At 44.4% G+C, this 14,046-nt stretch overlaps 1 protein-coding gene across 1 annotated transcript in view; it reads left to right on the top strand.

Annotated features, from left to right (window-relative positions):
• The first annotated feature begins 705 nt into the window (after nt 1-705).
• Nucleotides 706-14,046, top strand: part of RASSF1 (Ras association domain family member 1) — a 57,752-nt gene continuing 44,411 nt past the window's right edge. The window contains exon 1 of the mRNA XM_061617850.1: nt 706-1,545. Within this exon, the coding sequence (XP_061473834.1) occupies nt 1,215-1,545 (331 nt within the window). The 5' untranslated portion in view covers nt 706-1,214. The remainder of the gene's footprint in view (nt 1,546-14,046) is intronic.

Raw genomic sequence — 14,046 nt, 5'->3', positions numbered from 1 at the left:
TTCAGTGATACATCTTTGCATTTGACTGCCTTAGTGTTCAGTGATAGTGTTCAGCCTGGCTAAAATCCTGAGATGGAGCACCCTTTGCTTCCTTTCAGAGTCGCCTGCGCACTCTGCATGCTCCATCTTCTCCCCAGACTTGACGTCACGCTCTGGCCTCTTGAAGCGCTGCGGTTGCCTACTTCAAAACCAGCAGTATCGCTATAGAAACACGGCTGCTGAGGGTGAGCCAAAGAACCTCGTTGTCTGTGAGCTGAGACCGACCGACGAACAAACAGGAGAGGGGGGTCCTCTTGCTCGGGATGCTTAAGAAACCGTGGAGAACTGCTGTTCAGGCCCTGGCGGCGTCTTTCCTCCTGATATAGTGCTTGGAATTTTGAGGGAAGTTTGGAGGTTCCGCTGTTTTCCTGAAACTCTAGAGTTCTGGCACCTTAAAACTCCCTCAGCTCTTTGCTAAACTTTCCGCTACCCCAGTACAGCTGTGTCTTTTTCTCCCGCCTTTTTATTTCCCCTGAACATTTCCCATTCCACCATCAGCCTGTCATTCTACACACACATCCCCAAAATAATACCGCACGACTGGCGAGGGGGCGCTGCTGTGCGTCCCGCTGTCGTTTTCTTTGAACTTGTGCTTCTTCGTATCTTATCGGGGGGGGGGGAGGAGGAGAGAAGCGGCAGCCCCAAGACGTGCAGGGCTAGGCACCGCCTGCTGGGTCCCCGTCCCCCCCGGAGGAGGAGGAGGAGGAAAGACATGAATGAAGAGGAGGGGAGCTGGAACCTTTCACAAAAAAAGAAAAAGAGAAACAGCAGCAAACAACTAGTAACACTTTTGAGGCAGACAGAGCTTGAAACTAATATAACCCTCTCCGGCTTCCTCTCTTATAGAGCGGGATTATAAACCAAGGAAGGCTGATGCTGTGAAGCAAAAAAAACTGTCCCGCTCGATCGGGGGTGGGATGCGACTCCTTCGAGCTCTTTTCAACAAAGATCGCCTGTGACGTTTCTGACTGCTGCTTTAAAACTAATGGGTGAAAAGCGGCGGGGGGAGCAAACATGAGGAGAAAAGAGGAAAAAGTGAAATTCTGATAGACGGAAAGGGGGGTAAAGAGGTGCTCGAACAACGCGGTCAGGATGGAAACGTTTCTCAGCTCCTAATGAGATGTTTTGTCAGGCCCTTTTTTCCTCCTCCAACCTCAGTGCCCTAAGAAGTGGCCATGAACCAACCGATGGACCGGGAGATGATCGAGCTAAAGAACCTGGGCTTGGAGAAGCAGCTGGACCTGACTCGAGGCCTGCGAAGCACGTCCGAACGCCCTGTCCGGTTGGAGCGGGCCAACGCCCTGAGAATCTCTCCGGGGAAAGTGCCCGAGATCTTGAGCCGTGTGCGCCAGATCCGCCTGCTGGGCGGCCAGAGCGACCCCAAACTGACTGAGGAACTGGGCGAGGGCCATATCTTCAGGCCCTGCACTCAAAGCCAGCCCACCTGGTGCGATCTGTGCGGGGAGTTCATCTGGGGCGTGTACAAGAAGCGTCTGCAGTGCATCCGTGAGTACCAGCCTCCAGCCGCACGTGGCGGCCTTTGCCAGCCTTCAATCCTCGCGGGATGTTCTGGAATAAATAGAAGGGCAGATAGTGACGGGTACAGACAGAGTAGTAGTGTACGAAATGGAGGAGAACTAGGAGTAATAAAAATAAAATGGGCAGCTCAAAATGCCGTAGTCTTGTTCGCCTCCCACCTTACCAGTCCAGCCCAGGCTAGGCAAGTCTGGGTTCCTGTAACAGCTGGTATTACATGTCGAAATTCAACAGGGAAAGCTTCCTAGTCGCTCCTCTCACTGCTGAGAAAAGCTGCACCATCTGTTCTGCAGCAATTAAAAGGCAAAAGAGCCATTAAATAACATTTTTAAAAGAGACAAGCCTGCGACAGAGAGAGAGAGAGAACAGGCAAAGGCAATATGTTCATTCTTTACTACCGTTTTGATCATCTGTAGTGGTTAAGGTGCTGGACTATGACCTGGGAGACCAGGGTTCGACTCCCCACACAGCCATGAAGCTCACTGGGTGATCTTGGGCCAGTCACTGCCTCTCAGCCTCAGAGGAAGGCAATGGTAAACACCCTTCTGAATGCCGCTTACCATGAAAACCCTATTCATAGGGTCGCCATAAGTCAGGATCAACTTGAAGGCAGTCCATTTCCATTTTTCATGTGCAGCCCATGGCAGAACTGGAAGTCCTCTTCCGTTTCTTTGTTTGGTACTGATTAGCACTATCCAAAGGTGGTGGTGGTGGTTGTTATGTGCCTTCAAGTCGATTATGACTTATGGTGACCCTATGAATCGATGACCTCCGATATCATTTGTCGTGAACCACCCTGTTCAGATCTTGTAAGTTCAGGTCTGTGGCTTCCTTTACGGAATTAATCCATCTCTTGTTTGGCCTTCCTCTTTTTCTACTCCCTTCTGTTTTTCCCACCACTATTGCCTTTTCTAGTGAATCATGCCTTCTCATTATGTGTCCAAAGTATGATAACCTCAGTTTCATCATTTTAGCTTTTAGTGATAGTTCTGGTTTAATTTGTTCTAACACCCAATTATTTGTCCTTTTTTGCAGTCCATGGTATGCGCAAAGCTCTCCTCCAACACCACATTTTAAACGAGTCTATTTTTCTCTTATCCGCTTTTTTCACTGTCCAATTTTCCCATCCATACACAGAGATCGGGAATACCATGGTCTGAACGATCCTGACTTTAGTGTTCAGTGATACATCTTTGCATTTGAGGACCTTTTCTAGTTCTGTCATAGCTGCCCTCCCCAGTCCTAGCCTTCTTCTGATTTCTTGACTATTGTCTTCATTTTAGTTAATGACTGTGCCCAGGGCCGGTTCCAAAGGGTGGCCAGGTTGGGCACTGGCCCGAGGGCCCCGCAGCTACAGGAGCCCTTGGGGGCCCCCTGAGGGGCCCTCCGCTCCCCTACCGTGATCCGTGGCACAAGCTGTGCTGCGGATCGCAAGACAAGAGCTTCCGAGCCACCCACCGCTGCTGCCCGCCACCATCCCCCCGCTTCACCTACCTTTCTCTGCTGTTTTTTGCGGCTGCATGCATTGCACGTGCAGGGTTGCCATCAATCAAGATGGTGGCCAAGGTTTCCGTAAGGGACTGAAGCCTCTGCCGCCATCTTGATTGATGGCAACTCTGCGCATGCAATGCATGCAGCCGCAAAAAACAGCAGAGAAAGGTAGGTGAAGCGGGGGGATGGTGGCGGGCAGCGGCGGTGGGTGGCTCGGAAGCTCTTGTCTTGCGATCCGCGGCACAGCTCGTGCACCGGATCACGGTAGGGGAGCGGAGGGGCCAGGGGCAGGCTGATGCCGAAGGGCCCTGGCATTCCTGGAGCCGGCCCTGACTGTGCCAAGGTATTGATAATCCTTGACAAGTTGAATGTCCTCATTGTCTACTTTAATGTTACATAAATCTTCTGTTGTCATTACCTTAGTCTTCTTGATGTTCAGCTGTAGTCCTGCTTTTGTGCTTTTCTCTTAACTTTCATCAGCATTCATTTCAAATCATTACTGGTTTCTACTAAGAATATGGTATCGTCTGCATATCTTAAATTATTGATATTTCTCCCTCCAATTTTCACACCTCCTTCATCTTGGTCCAATCCCGCTTTCCATATGATATGTTCTGTGTATAGATTAAACAAGTAGGGTGATAAAATACACCCCTGTCTCACACCCTTCCAGATTGGGAACCAATCGGTTTCTCCATATTCTGTCCTTACAGTAGCCTCTTGTCCAGTATATAGGTTGCACATCAGAACAATCAGATGCTGTGGCACCCCCATTTATTTTAAGGCATTCCATAGTTTTTCATGATCTATTTCCAGGGGTGCCTCTGATTAATAGCAGCGCAGAACATCCCGAAGGAGAGTTGGTGCTCATTGCAGTTTAACTAGCAGCTTCTGATCATCATATTGTGGTGGCACCTTGTAAACTTTGGCTATATAAAGTCTCGCATGTACTCCAAAGAGCAAATGTGGTTTCTGATAGTTGGTCTACAAGTTCCTCTTTAAAAGGGCATATGATGGATAGGGGGGGGGAAGTGGGGGGGGATTCAAGTGGCTTGGACACCAATACTCTGCACTTTCCCAAACGGCTTCCACAACTCTATCATTTGTTGGTGGAACCTTGTAATACATGGTCTTGGGGCTGATTCACACACACATATGTATGTGCGTGTCTCAAGAATCTCATCATTCAGTTACTTCCATCTGAATACCTGAACTGCCACACTGAAAAACTCTGTTGGTGCTGATTTGAAATGAAGTGACTGATCCATGGTGGTTGTTCAACTATAAGCAGGTCATCTCGTTTCTTGATGTACCATTACCTTGAGGGATGATGAACATGCATATGTGAATTAGCTTGCACTGCAGTCACAGTTATTACCAGTTGGGAGGCTGCAGAGGACCTTCATCCAATGTCAATCCAGCCAAAAGGGAGGAGGAATAATGGTCAAGGTCAAGGATAGCACCCAGCCACGGATCTCATGGCAGTTATCATGGCATCATTAAATTGGAGCTGCTATGAATGTAGAAGCTCTTTCAATGGTCTAGTGCAACTGAGCCTAATGTGAATTAGTAGCATTGAGGAGGGGTGGGGGAGCTCCTTAAATTTCCTTGCATTTTGCTCATCAGAGGACATATAGGGAAAAAGAGCTAATGGAATGACATTTACTTGGGCAGAGATCACTCAAAGTACGTTGGCTCTTCTTCTTTGCAATTGAAACATTTATATTGAGAAAATGCATGAGGGGACTTGTGTTTATTGTGAAAACAGGTGTGGTATGGCTCTCTTCAACCTTATTCGCTGGAATCCCATCTATTTAAGTCCACGCTGTTGGGTACTTTAGAAAGCTTTAAGGTTTTTGTCAATCCTAGGTGTGTTCCCTTTCTTCTGATGGTGCCAGAATTATTGCCAAGGGTGACAATAGATGTTTTTAAGAAGCTCTATGTAAGAACAAAACAGGGTCTTTGAAACTAGCCGGCTTCACCAGTTTCTTGCTAGCTAACATTAAAGTCTTAATGCTTTCTGTATCCCAATGGCTTTGCATCAGACTGCAATTCTTACTAACCCCCTTTGCAAATTCTTGCTAACTTCCCCTTTCCAAAAGGAGAATTCCACCCAGAGTTGTATGTGAGTTATAGAAAGCCATGGGAAAGCTATGCTGTAACTTTCACTGAGGCATGCACACAGATTGGAGGGGCGGAGAGTGCAGGATGGTGAACAACTACTTGTTTATTAGATCTCTTGCTTCTTCTGATAGAGAGGCCAGGACCAGGCAGACCCAGGACATCATGATTTGTGGCTTATTACTAGTGACAAGGAAATGCTCTGCTAGTGACTGCAGTCAATGTGAATATGAACTCAACACTTGCTGCAAAAGCAGGTCTGCCCAGTTTGTGCATGTTTGTGGAGCATCAAGAGCAGAGAAGGCTGCTCTTGTTGAATTTCTGCCTGATAAGCAACTGTTACTGGCACAGAGGCTTGGCCAAAAAAAAGATGGCATCTTTTCTGTCTTGTCAGTTTATTGTACATAATTAGTCTTCTGAGCATGAACAGCATTTTGTATGATCTAGTTAGAACTCTCTTCCAAACTCATTCTGCTGCACACAACCCAAGAAATGGCTGAGACTAAGTTGATTGTTCTGCCCTAATTGTTCTCATCCTTTCAGTACCAGTGGCTGGAGGGGTGCAGCTACTGGAAGCCCTGTCAGTGCATCTTGCTTATAGCTGCTTAACTATGCCTGATAACAAACTCTGTATCCCTGAGCCCAGAACTTTGTCTCTGCCATATATCCTGTGAACTTTTTTTTTTACCCTGTTGGTTCTGGCTTCCTTTTCAAGTCACCGCCTTGTCTGTGTCCCCTGCCTTGTGTCCCTACATTTGATCCTCCCCCAAATCCTGCAAGATTGCTTATTGGCTAACAATTCTGTATATCATTCAGTACTCTGTTAGTGCTAAATAATGTTTAGTAATATTAGTAGCAGATTTGGCAAGGGAAACTCCATTTTGCCTACCCCAACACACTTTCCACCTCCTACAAAATGTCATCCTGTAATTGCCAAGTTGGACCAAATTACAGAATGGCTACAGTTGAACTTTCTCGGTTTGTTTTTTTCTTGCATCCTTGCTGGTTTTGATCGTTTCAAAAAATTGATTTGGGATCGAGAAGGTCAATTCCAAATTCACACAAGAACAGAGATTGCATGGGATACTTTGAGGTACTTGGTCCTAATTGTATGAGACAGGCCTACAGTCAAGAGCAGTTCTGATTCTAACATTCAGGTAAGATATATACTTGATTGAATATTAAATACTCCCATGTAAACTAGATTTATGGTGTAGGCAGTTCATTTCAAGTCTGATCTGTTAGTGATTAAAACTAAATCACTATGGATTCAGGGAATGAAATTATTCCAGATTAATTAATTGAGAATAAATTGGCCTAATTTTGTGTACTTTATTGAGCAGGAAATTTGTATGATAATGCAAGTACATTCTTCTAGTGCCTGTAAATCAGAGCAGAAGTCACTAGAGGGTGTCAGAGTGTTTAAAGTCCTTTTTTCTAGAAAGGAACACAAGATAAAGAAATCTGAGAGAAATTTTACAGTTTGCAGTGCGGAATTGGGCTTCACTTTTCTTGAATAATGCAATTGTTACAGGCTTTATTGGATCTTCATTTTTGCTGCTGAGGAGCTTATTTAGAGAATTCCTTGAAAAAGCATGCTGGAAACTCAATCCCATTGCATGTAAGGAGGCTACTTCTGCTGTTAAAGACGGTTGGCATCCTGTTGTCACCCTGAGATAGGCTTGACACATCTGTGGTTTTGTTTTGCTCAGTATGATTCCTTTTTTCTGTCCCCAGCCCTGTGAGATTTGTGGCTAGTGACAGGCCTGCTATTTGATGTTCATAAATTAGGTCAAGCCCCTAAAGTCATGTTTTGTCTAAACTCATTAAACTATTTTTGCGTCCTTGCTAAGGAGACTTGAAGGCACATATTGCTTTCACTTTTAATTATTTTCTTCTCCATCCTAGGGCCAGAACATTATTTATAAAAGGAAACTTAACCATGATTTAATTTTCAGAAATGTATAAAACCAAAGAGCTGACAGCCTTGCAGTCAGAATTTGTGCTGGTAATATTGGTGGAAAATAAAGGTGGGTTTTACAAAATATGTAGGTGAGAAAGGCATTCATTTATTAGTGTTAATTTTTTTTAGGTGGAACCAGTTATGTCCCAGATCTTCATATCTGCAATTTTAGTAGTTCATGAAAAAACAGATCTGTCTAGTTACTGCTTCAGATAGATACAGATTTAGATTCACTGAGGTAGTTACAATAAATAATCACACACATAGAAACAGTTGTGGGGGTCCATCCAGATATCAGTACATGATGGCTGGTCATGGTCTCTGGGGGGAATAATGGATTCCAGGTGATGCAAAAAGTTAACTAATTTGCCTAAGAACTAAATCCTTTCTGTACTCTTAATTTCTTCTGCCCTGGGTTAATAAGAATTTGGAAAGACACAATGTATTTGCCTCTTTCTTCACAAGCACTATCATAAGCAAGAAATATTCAGTGTTGACCATGCTATTTTAAATTTTAAATGAGTTCCAAAAGCTTTTTTTTAATCAAAACTCTTTTCCTATAGTCCTGATCAGCCTTATCAATAGCAATTTCCAAGTTCAGTGTTATATAAAAACTTCTGCAAGACCAGTTAGGATTTCCCCTCCCTTTAAGTGGCAGTGGAATTTTGTCCATGAGATATCACCTCCAACATTGATTAATCAATAAGAATTGATTAAACAATAGACTTCATGTTTTTGAGAGAAGGTTCCAATAAACCTTTTAACAAACAAAGCTAAAAGCTTCTGGCTAGGACACTTAGTTCAAAGAAGTAACAAATATTTTATTTATGAAATATAATCTAGATCCACTCTCCTACATTCCCCATTTGTTCACTCTCTCACTTTATTTAGATCATGAATGAGCAATATGGAGAAAAGGCAAGAAGAAAGAGAGGAAGTAATCTCTCGGGTGAGAATGACTGTACTGATCACTTTAAACTGTTAATTTTACTTTAAAAGGCAAACCCTAATTCAGTGCTAGATTGAAGGAGAGGAGACTCTTTTACCAATATGCCATACTTTCCCTTCTGGCAGAAGTAAATATACAGACATCCTCCCCCTTCCTCTAAACCAGCCTTTCCCAACCAGTGTGCCTCCAGATGTTGTTGGACCACAGCTCCCATCAGCCTCAGCCAGCATTGCCAATGGCTGAGGCTGATGGGAGTTGTGGTCCAACAACATCTGGAGGCACACTGGTTGGGAAAGGCTGCTCTAAACGAAAATGTATTGGAACAAGAGACTACATAAATGTGATCAAGCTTATGTAAAGGACAAATCCTTTTGGAATCTTCCAGGGAATGGAAGAAGGTGCTACTCATGCCTCAAGATGTAACCTCCAGATCAGTTTCCAAAAAGTAGTATGGGAGGCCATTGTTCATGTCCTATGGTGTTCCACAGCATTCCATCTAGTCACCTATGCAATTTTACATCTATATGAAGCCACTGGAAGCTGTCATCAGGAGATTTGGAGTGAAGTGCCATCAATATGCAGATGACACCCAGCTCTGTCTTTTTATTCCACCTGAATCAGGAGAGATAGTTGAGGTGTTGAATCGGTGCTGGGAAACATGATGGGCTGGATGTGGGTCAAAAAATTGAGGCTGAATCCTGAAAAGACAGAGGTAACGTGTCCAGAGTTCTCATGTTTAGGAGGTGGGGAGACGGCCTGTTATGGATGGAGTATCTCTTCCCTGAAAGGAGCTGGTCTACAGCTTTGGGGTACTCCTGGATCCAACATTGTCACTGGAGGCTCAGGTGGCCTCAGTGGCTAGGAGTGCCTTCTTACAGCTCCAGCTGGTTCACCAGCTTTAGCCCTTTTTGAATAGAGATGACTTGGCCACAGTACTCCATGCTCTGGTAGCATCTGGATTATTGCAATGTGCTTGACCTTGGGGTGCCCTTGAAGATGACTTGGAAGCTTCAGCTGGTCCAGAATGCACCATCCAAATTACTGGCTGGGGTTCCCTTAAGATCTCATATAACCCTTTTTTAAAACAACTGCATTGGTTGCCAGTTTGTTTCTGGGCTCATTTCAAAGTGCTCACATTAGACTTAAGTCACAAATATATAAAAGGCCACCTCCTTCTCTAGAGCCCCTCTAGGGTACTGAGATCAGTAGAAGAGGCCCTTTCAGTAGTTCCACCACCCTCAGAAGCTCAGGGAGTGGTGGCCCGGGAGAGGGCATTCTCTGTGGCTGCCCGTAAGTTGTGGAACTTCCTCCCTACAGAGATGCATCTGGCACCATCACTATGCAGTTTTCAGCAAACACTGAAAATGGACTTCTTTACCCTGACCTGTGACACCTGATGCATATTTTTGGATCCATCCTAATTTTTTGTATGTGTGATTTTAGGTTGTTTTTAACTGTTTTTAATTATGTATTTTAAATCTGTTGTGACCTACCCTGGGACCTTTGGATGAAGAGTGGGCAATACATTTAAAAAGGGTAGTAGTAGTAGTAGTAGTAGTAGTAGTAGTAGTAGTAGTAGTAGTAGTAGTAAACAAATCAAACATGGCTAAAGATTAGTTCTTTGTATACATGGTTCAGCACTGTCTATTCCTGATCTGGTGATAAATACTGCTTTGCATGATAGGATGCTTGTTCTACTGTGTCTCTTCTCTTCCAGGACTGCAGTTGCAGTTGCCTTCAGTTTTGTTGGGAGATCACTCCTGAACAGTGTCTGATCACTGGGACGTAGGAAGCTGCCCTAAACTGAGTCAGGCTATTGGTCCTTCTAGCTCAGCCTGCACTGCCTGGCAGTGACTCTCCAGGGTTTTAGACAGGAGACATTTCCAGTTCTACCCAGAGAGATCAGGGACCTAAAGCATGCAAAGCAAATGCTCTACCACTGAGCTATCACCCTTACCCTGAACTCTCCACATAAACTGAGCAAGCCACCAGCATTATAAAAATATTTATCACAACATGGACCTTGCTCCTATATCAAAGTTGAGAGCAGCAGCTACCTAATTTTGAAATTTTCTATACACTATTAAAAAGTAACTTAATATATCTAGAGAGGTCTAGAAATTAGAAGGAACTTCTTGACAGTAAGGGCGGTTCGGCAATGGAACCGACTGCCTAGGGAGGTGGTGGGATCCCCTTCACTGGATGTCTTCAAGCAGAGGCTGGACAGCTATCTGCGGGAGATGCTCTAGCTGTGGATTTCCTGCTGTGAGCAGGGGGTTGGACTCGATGGCCTACAAGGCTCCTTCCAACTCTATGATTCTACAGCAAAAACAACATGAAGCATCTTGTGGCATCCTTAACAAATTTATTATGGCATAAACTGTCATGGGCTACAATCCACTTCATCAAATGCATTGCGTTATTCTGAGGGGGGTGTGTGTGTGTGTATAGGCTGTCGCCACTGCTCACTGCTCACCCCACCACCCCCTCACCCAAACCACCCCCCTCCACTTAGAGCTCACCCAAACCACCACCTATCTGCTGCCTCTCTAGGCAAACGCTTCATTTTACCCCCAGGCCCTTGCCAAAGACGCTCTCTCGTTAGACCTGGCCAAATCTCCTCCTCCCCTCTACAGGTTGACAACTCTCCTCTCCCCTTTGGGTCACCAAGCCACATCTCCTCCTCACTACAGGCTGCCAAGCATCGTACTCCCCCCGCTCTACTTTAGACCTTCTCGCGTAGGAAGAAGGAGAAGCAGAGGGGGGAGGTGGCCAACTGAGGACAGGGCAGCACCTCAGCAAGCTTCCTGCTTTCCCACAGCTTCCCTCCTCTTTGCCCTCCACTGTTGTCCGTAAGGTGGGGGGCTGTGCCAGCAGCAGAGCAAGATGGTTGCTGAGAAGCTGCACCAGCCTGTCCTGACTGTTCCTATATTGCTCACCCAGGCCACCATCTCGCTCATTTGCATGCTCACCATGGCTCCACAGCATCAATGTCACCTCACCTGCTTGTCTGCCTCACTTGCTTACCACCATGGCTGCCCACCATAACCCCACAGCATTTCCACCACCTCGCTTTTCTGCCTCCTATTCACCTCGCTCATCCCTCACTAGCCTCTCCCGCCACCATGGAAGTCTGTCATCATGCAGCATGATGACAGCCTTGGACAAATATTATATAGTAAGATATATGGTTTGAAATGGGTGAACTGTAAACAGTAAGTTCAAAAGAAAGCAAAATGCAAAAAAGTACAGACCGTGAAAGTTGCATTTTTAGCAGTGCCCATTCACAAAAAACAGTTGTGTTGATCACACAGATATCCTGGCATTAATAAGTCAATTAGATATGTAGTGTGATAAAAGCCCATTGTGCAGATTAAGTCCACAAGTGATAGTATTAAGCTCTTGATGAATAATTCAGCAGTTTCATGTTGCAGCCTCCCTTTGAAATTATGGTTCCAGTATACCCACCTTAAGGTCAGTTAGAGAGTCCTGACAAGTTGAAATGTTTCCGCACAGGGTTGTTCTTTTTTAACATTGCAATTTCTAATGTCAAATTTGTGTCCATTTACTCTTTTGTGTAGAGACTGGCCTATTTGTTCTGTGTAGAATGGATTGTTGGCAGATGATGACATGTAACACATTAGAAGATGAGTAGGTGAATCAACCACTGATGTTGCTGATGACATGTTAGGTCCTGTAATGGTGTTGCCATTGTAGATATGGCAACTCAGTTGTCATACAGGTCTACCACAGGATCTGGTTCCTGTGTTCATATAACTGTTATGTGGTCTGTTGTTCTAGTGCAGGGGCCACTCACCTGTCACTCACATGACATCATTGCAACATCACATGATTGGCAGGTGGGTTCCACACCCAGCTGTCAAAATTCTTTGTCCCTTGTGAGTCTCCTTGTAATTCTCCTTTCCATCCCCGATGTCAGAAGTGGAAAGGAGCGTGTGAAGCAGCTTCAAAGAGCAGAACTGAGAGGGGAAAGTGATTTCCATTGAATGGAAACCATTTCCCCCTCCTTGATCAAGGCACACTCCTACTGTTCATCACCTATTTTAGGTTGGGGGTTGTCTGTAATCCAATACCTGTGAAAGGGGAGTGACATGGTCCAGGATCATTGATGATGCATTTGAGTGTTTTCAACTGCAAGCTGCAAGTGCTAACACGTGGCAGTCTATCACTGTCTAGGTGTGTCCTGTAGTATGTTGTTCCTGGGTAGCAACCAGGTCTTATTCATCTGTTGTTGTTTTTAGTTTGTTGGGTATTATCGTTTGAGAAATGCCTGATTTAAATTTTTTGAGGGGGTTCTGTCCAAATCTGAACAGATGTGGTTGTATCATAGGACTTGGCCAAAGACAGTGGATTTTGTGGTGTGTTCTGAGTGGATGCTAGAAGCCTGTATGTGTAGTAGTTGGTGGGTTTCCTCTAAAGGGCATGTCCATTATGTAGTTGCATAGTAGTGTCTAGAAAGGACATCTTAGGTGAATTTGTCTAGGATTCAGGTTGATTGTGGGGTGAAAAAAATACAGCATTCCTTTTAAAAATAATATAAAATGGTGCTAGGTTTGGGTGACAGGAAAATGCATTGAAAAGTATGGGATGAGTGAATCACTAACAAGAAGTTTTATAAGCACTCTGCAAGCAAATCAAGATGACTGCAGAACAAATGCTTATTGTATAACCACTCTGCAAACAAACCATAACAAATGCTCAATGAAGACCGGATATACGCCTCTAAGGCTGCAATCCAATACATGTCTACTCAGAAATAAACTCTATTGGATTCAGTGGGACTTACTCCCAGGTAAGTGTGTATTGGATTGCAGGCTAACTCCATGAAAGCTTTACGCAAACAAATCAGGAAGAATGCTCAATAAACTTGTTGTCTGGAGGGGCCCCTAAGGAATGTGCTTTCTAGGGAAATAATTGCATTTTTCCAGCAACCTGATGGAGTGATCAAATGCTTAGAAAGCACAATTCCTCTGCAACAGAAAGAGCTTATTACAGGGGTGCTATCTGGATTGTGCTGAGCTGCTTAGCAATAGTTATGCTGTTCCTGCATAAAAACCACATCTGATCATCACACTATACGAAAGGCTCCAATCTGCATGTAGAATAATGTTTAATTAAGCCCTGCTTAAATTGCAGATACTGAAAGGTTTTGCATTTTTAGCATTATCTGTTTTAGCAACATATATAGAGATAATTCAAGTGCCCAGACAAAGATTGGAAATATTTTTGAGGACATGCATTGTCACAAGATATATATGAACATACTATGTTTATTTTCTAGAGCCATCTTTTATACAATATGTAGACTGTGGCAAATCTACGGCTTGCTTCCATAGTGTAGCCAGACGTGTCATCCTTGAAAAGTTTGTTGCCCTTTCCTCATTAGAACTGAAGATGTCTTACAAGTGTGTGTACCAGTGTCTTTTTTTTTAAAAGGGCAACAAACTTACTATATTTTAAACTGCCAATCTTTCTACAATTTTTAGCTTGTGGTGTTTGAAGAGGCCACAAGAAAAAATGTGAGAAATTGCACAGGCGCATTTGCATGAATGTTTGGCTAGTACAAGACTATCCAGACTGTCTGAGTCCTAGACAAGCAGGGCATTCTCTTTGCTGATGGTGACATTGTACCTTGACACCATGTGACTGGCATTAGGCATTCCTCTCACATGAGCACATCTCCCATGCAGCAGTTTCAGCCCATCCAAGCAGAACATAATCAGTGCAGGCTGCCTCTTAAAATGAGGCCTTTATCCTGGCAGGCCGCAGAGTAGCTGTTAGGGAAAGGTGATGCCTTGGGACAGAGAGGTTCTTTCATGCCTCTGTCTTTGAAGTGTGTGTTTGTTGAGGGGGCAGTCATTCTCTTTTTCTGATCTAGAAAGCTAGATCAGAAAGCTAGATCTAGAAAGCTAGATCAGGAGCTAGA

This window comes from Rhineura floridana, chromosome 3 (assembly GCF_030035675.1).
Source record: "Rhineura floridana isolate rRhiFlo1 chromosome 3, rRhiFlo1.hap2, whole genome shotgun sequence".
Lineage (NCBI taxonomy): Eukaryota > Metazoa > Chordata > Lepidosauria > Squamata > Rhineuridae > Rhineura > Rhineura floridana.
This window is presented reverse-complemented; position numbering and strand designations above follow the sequence as displayed.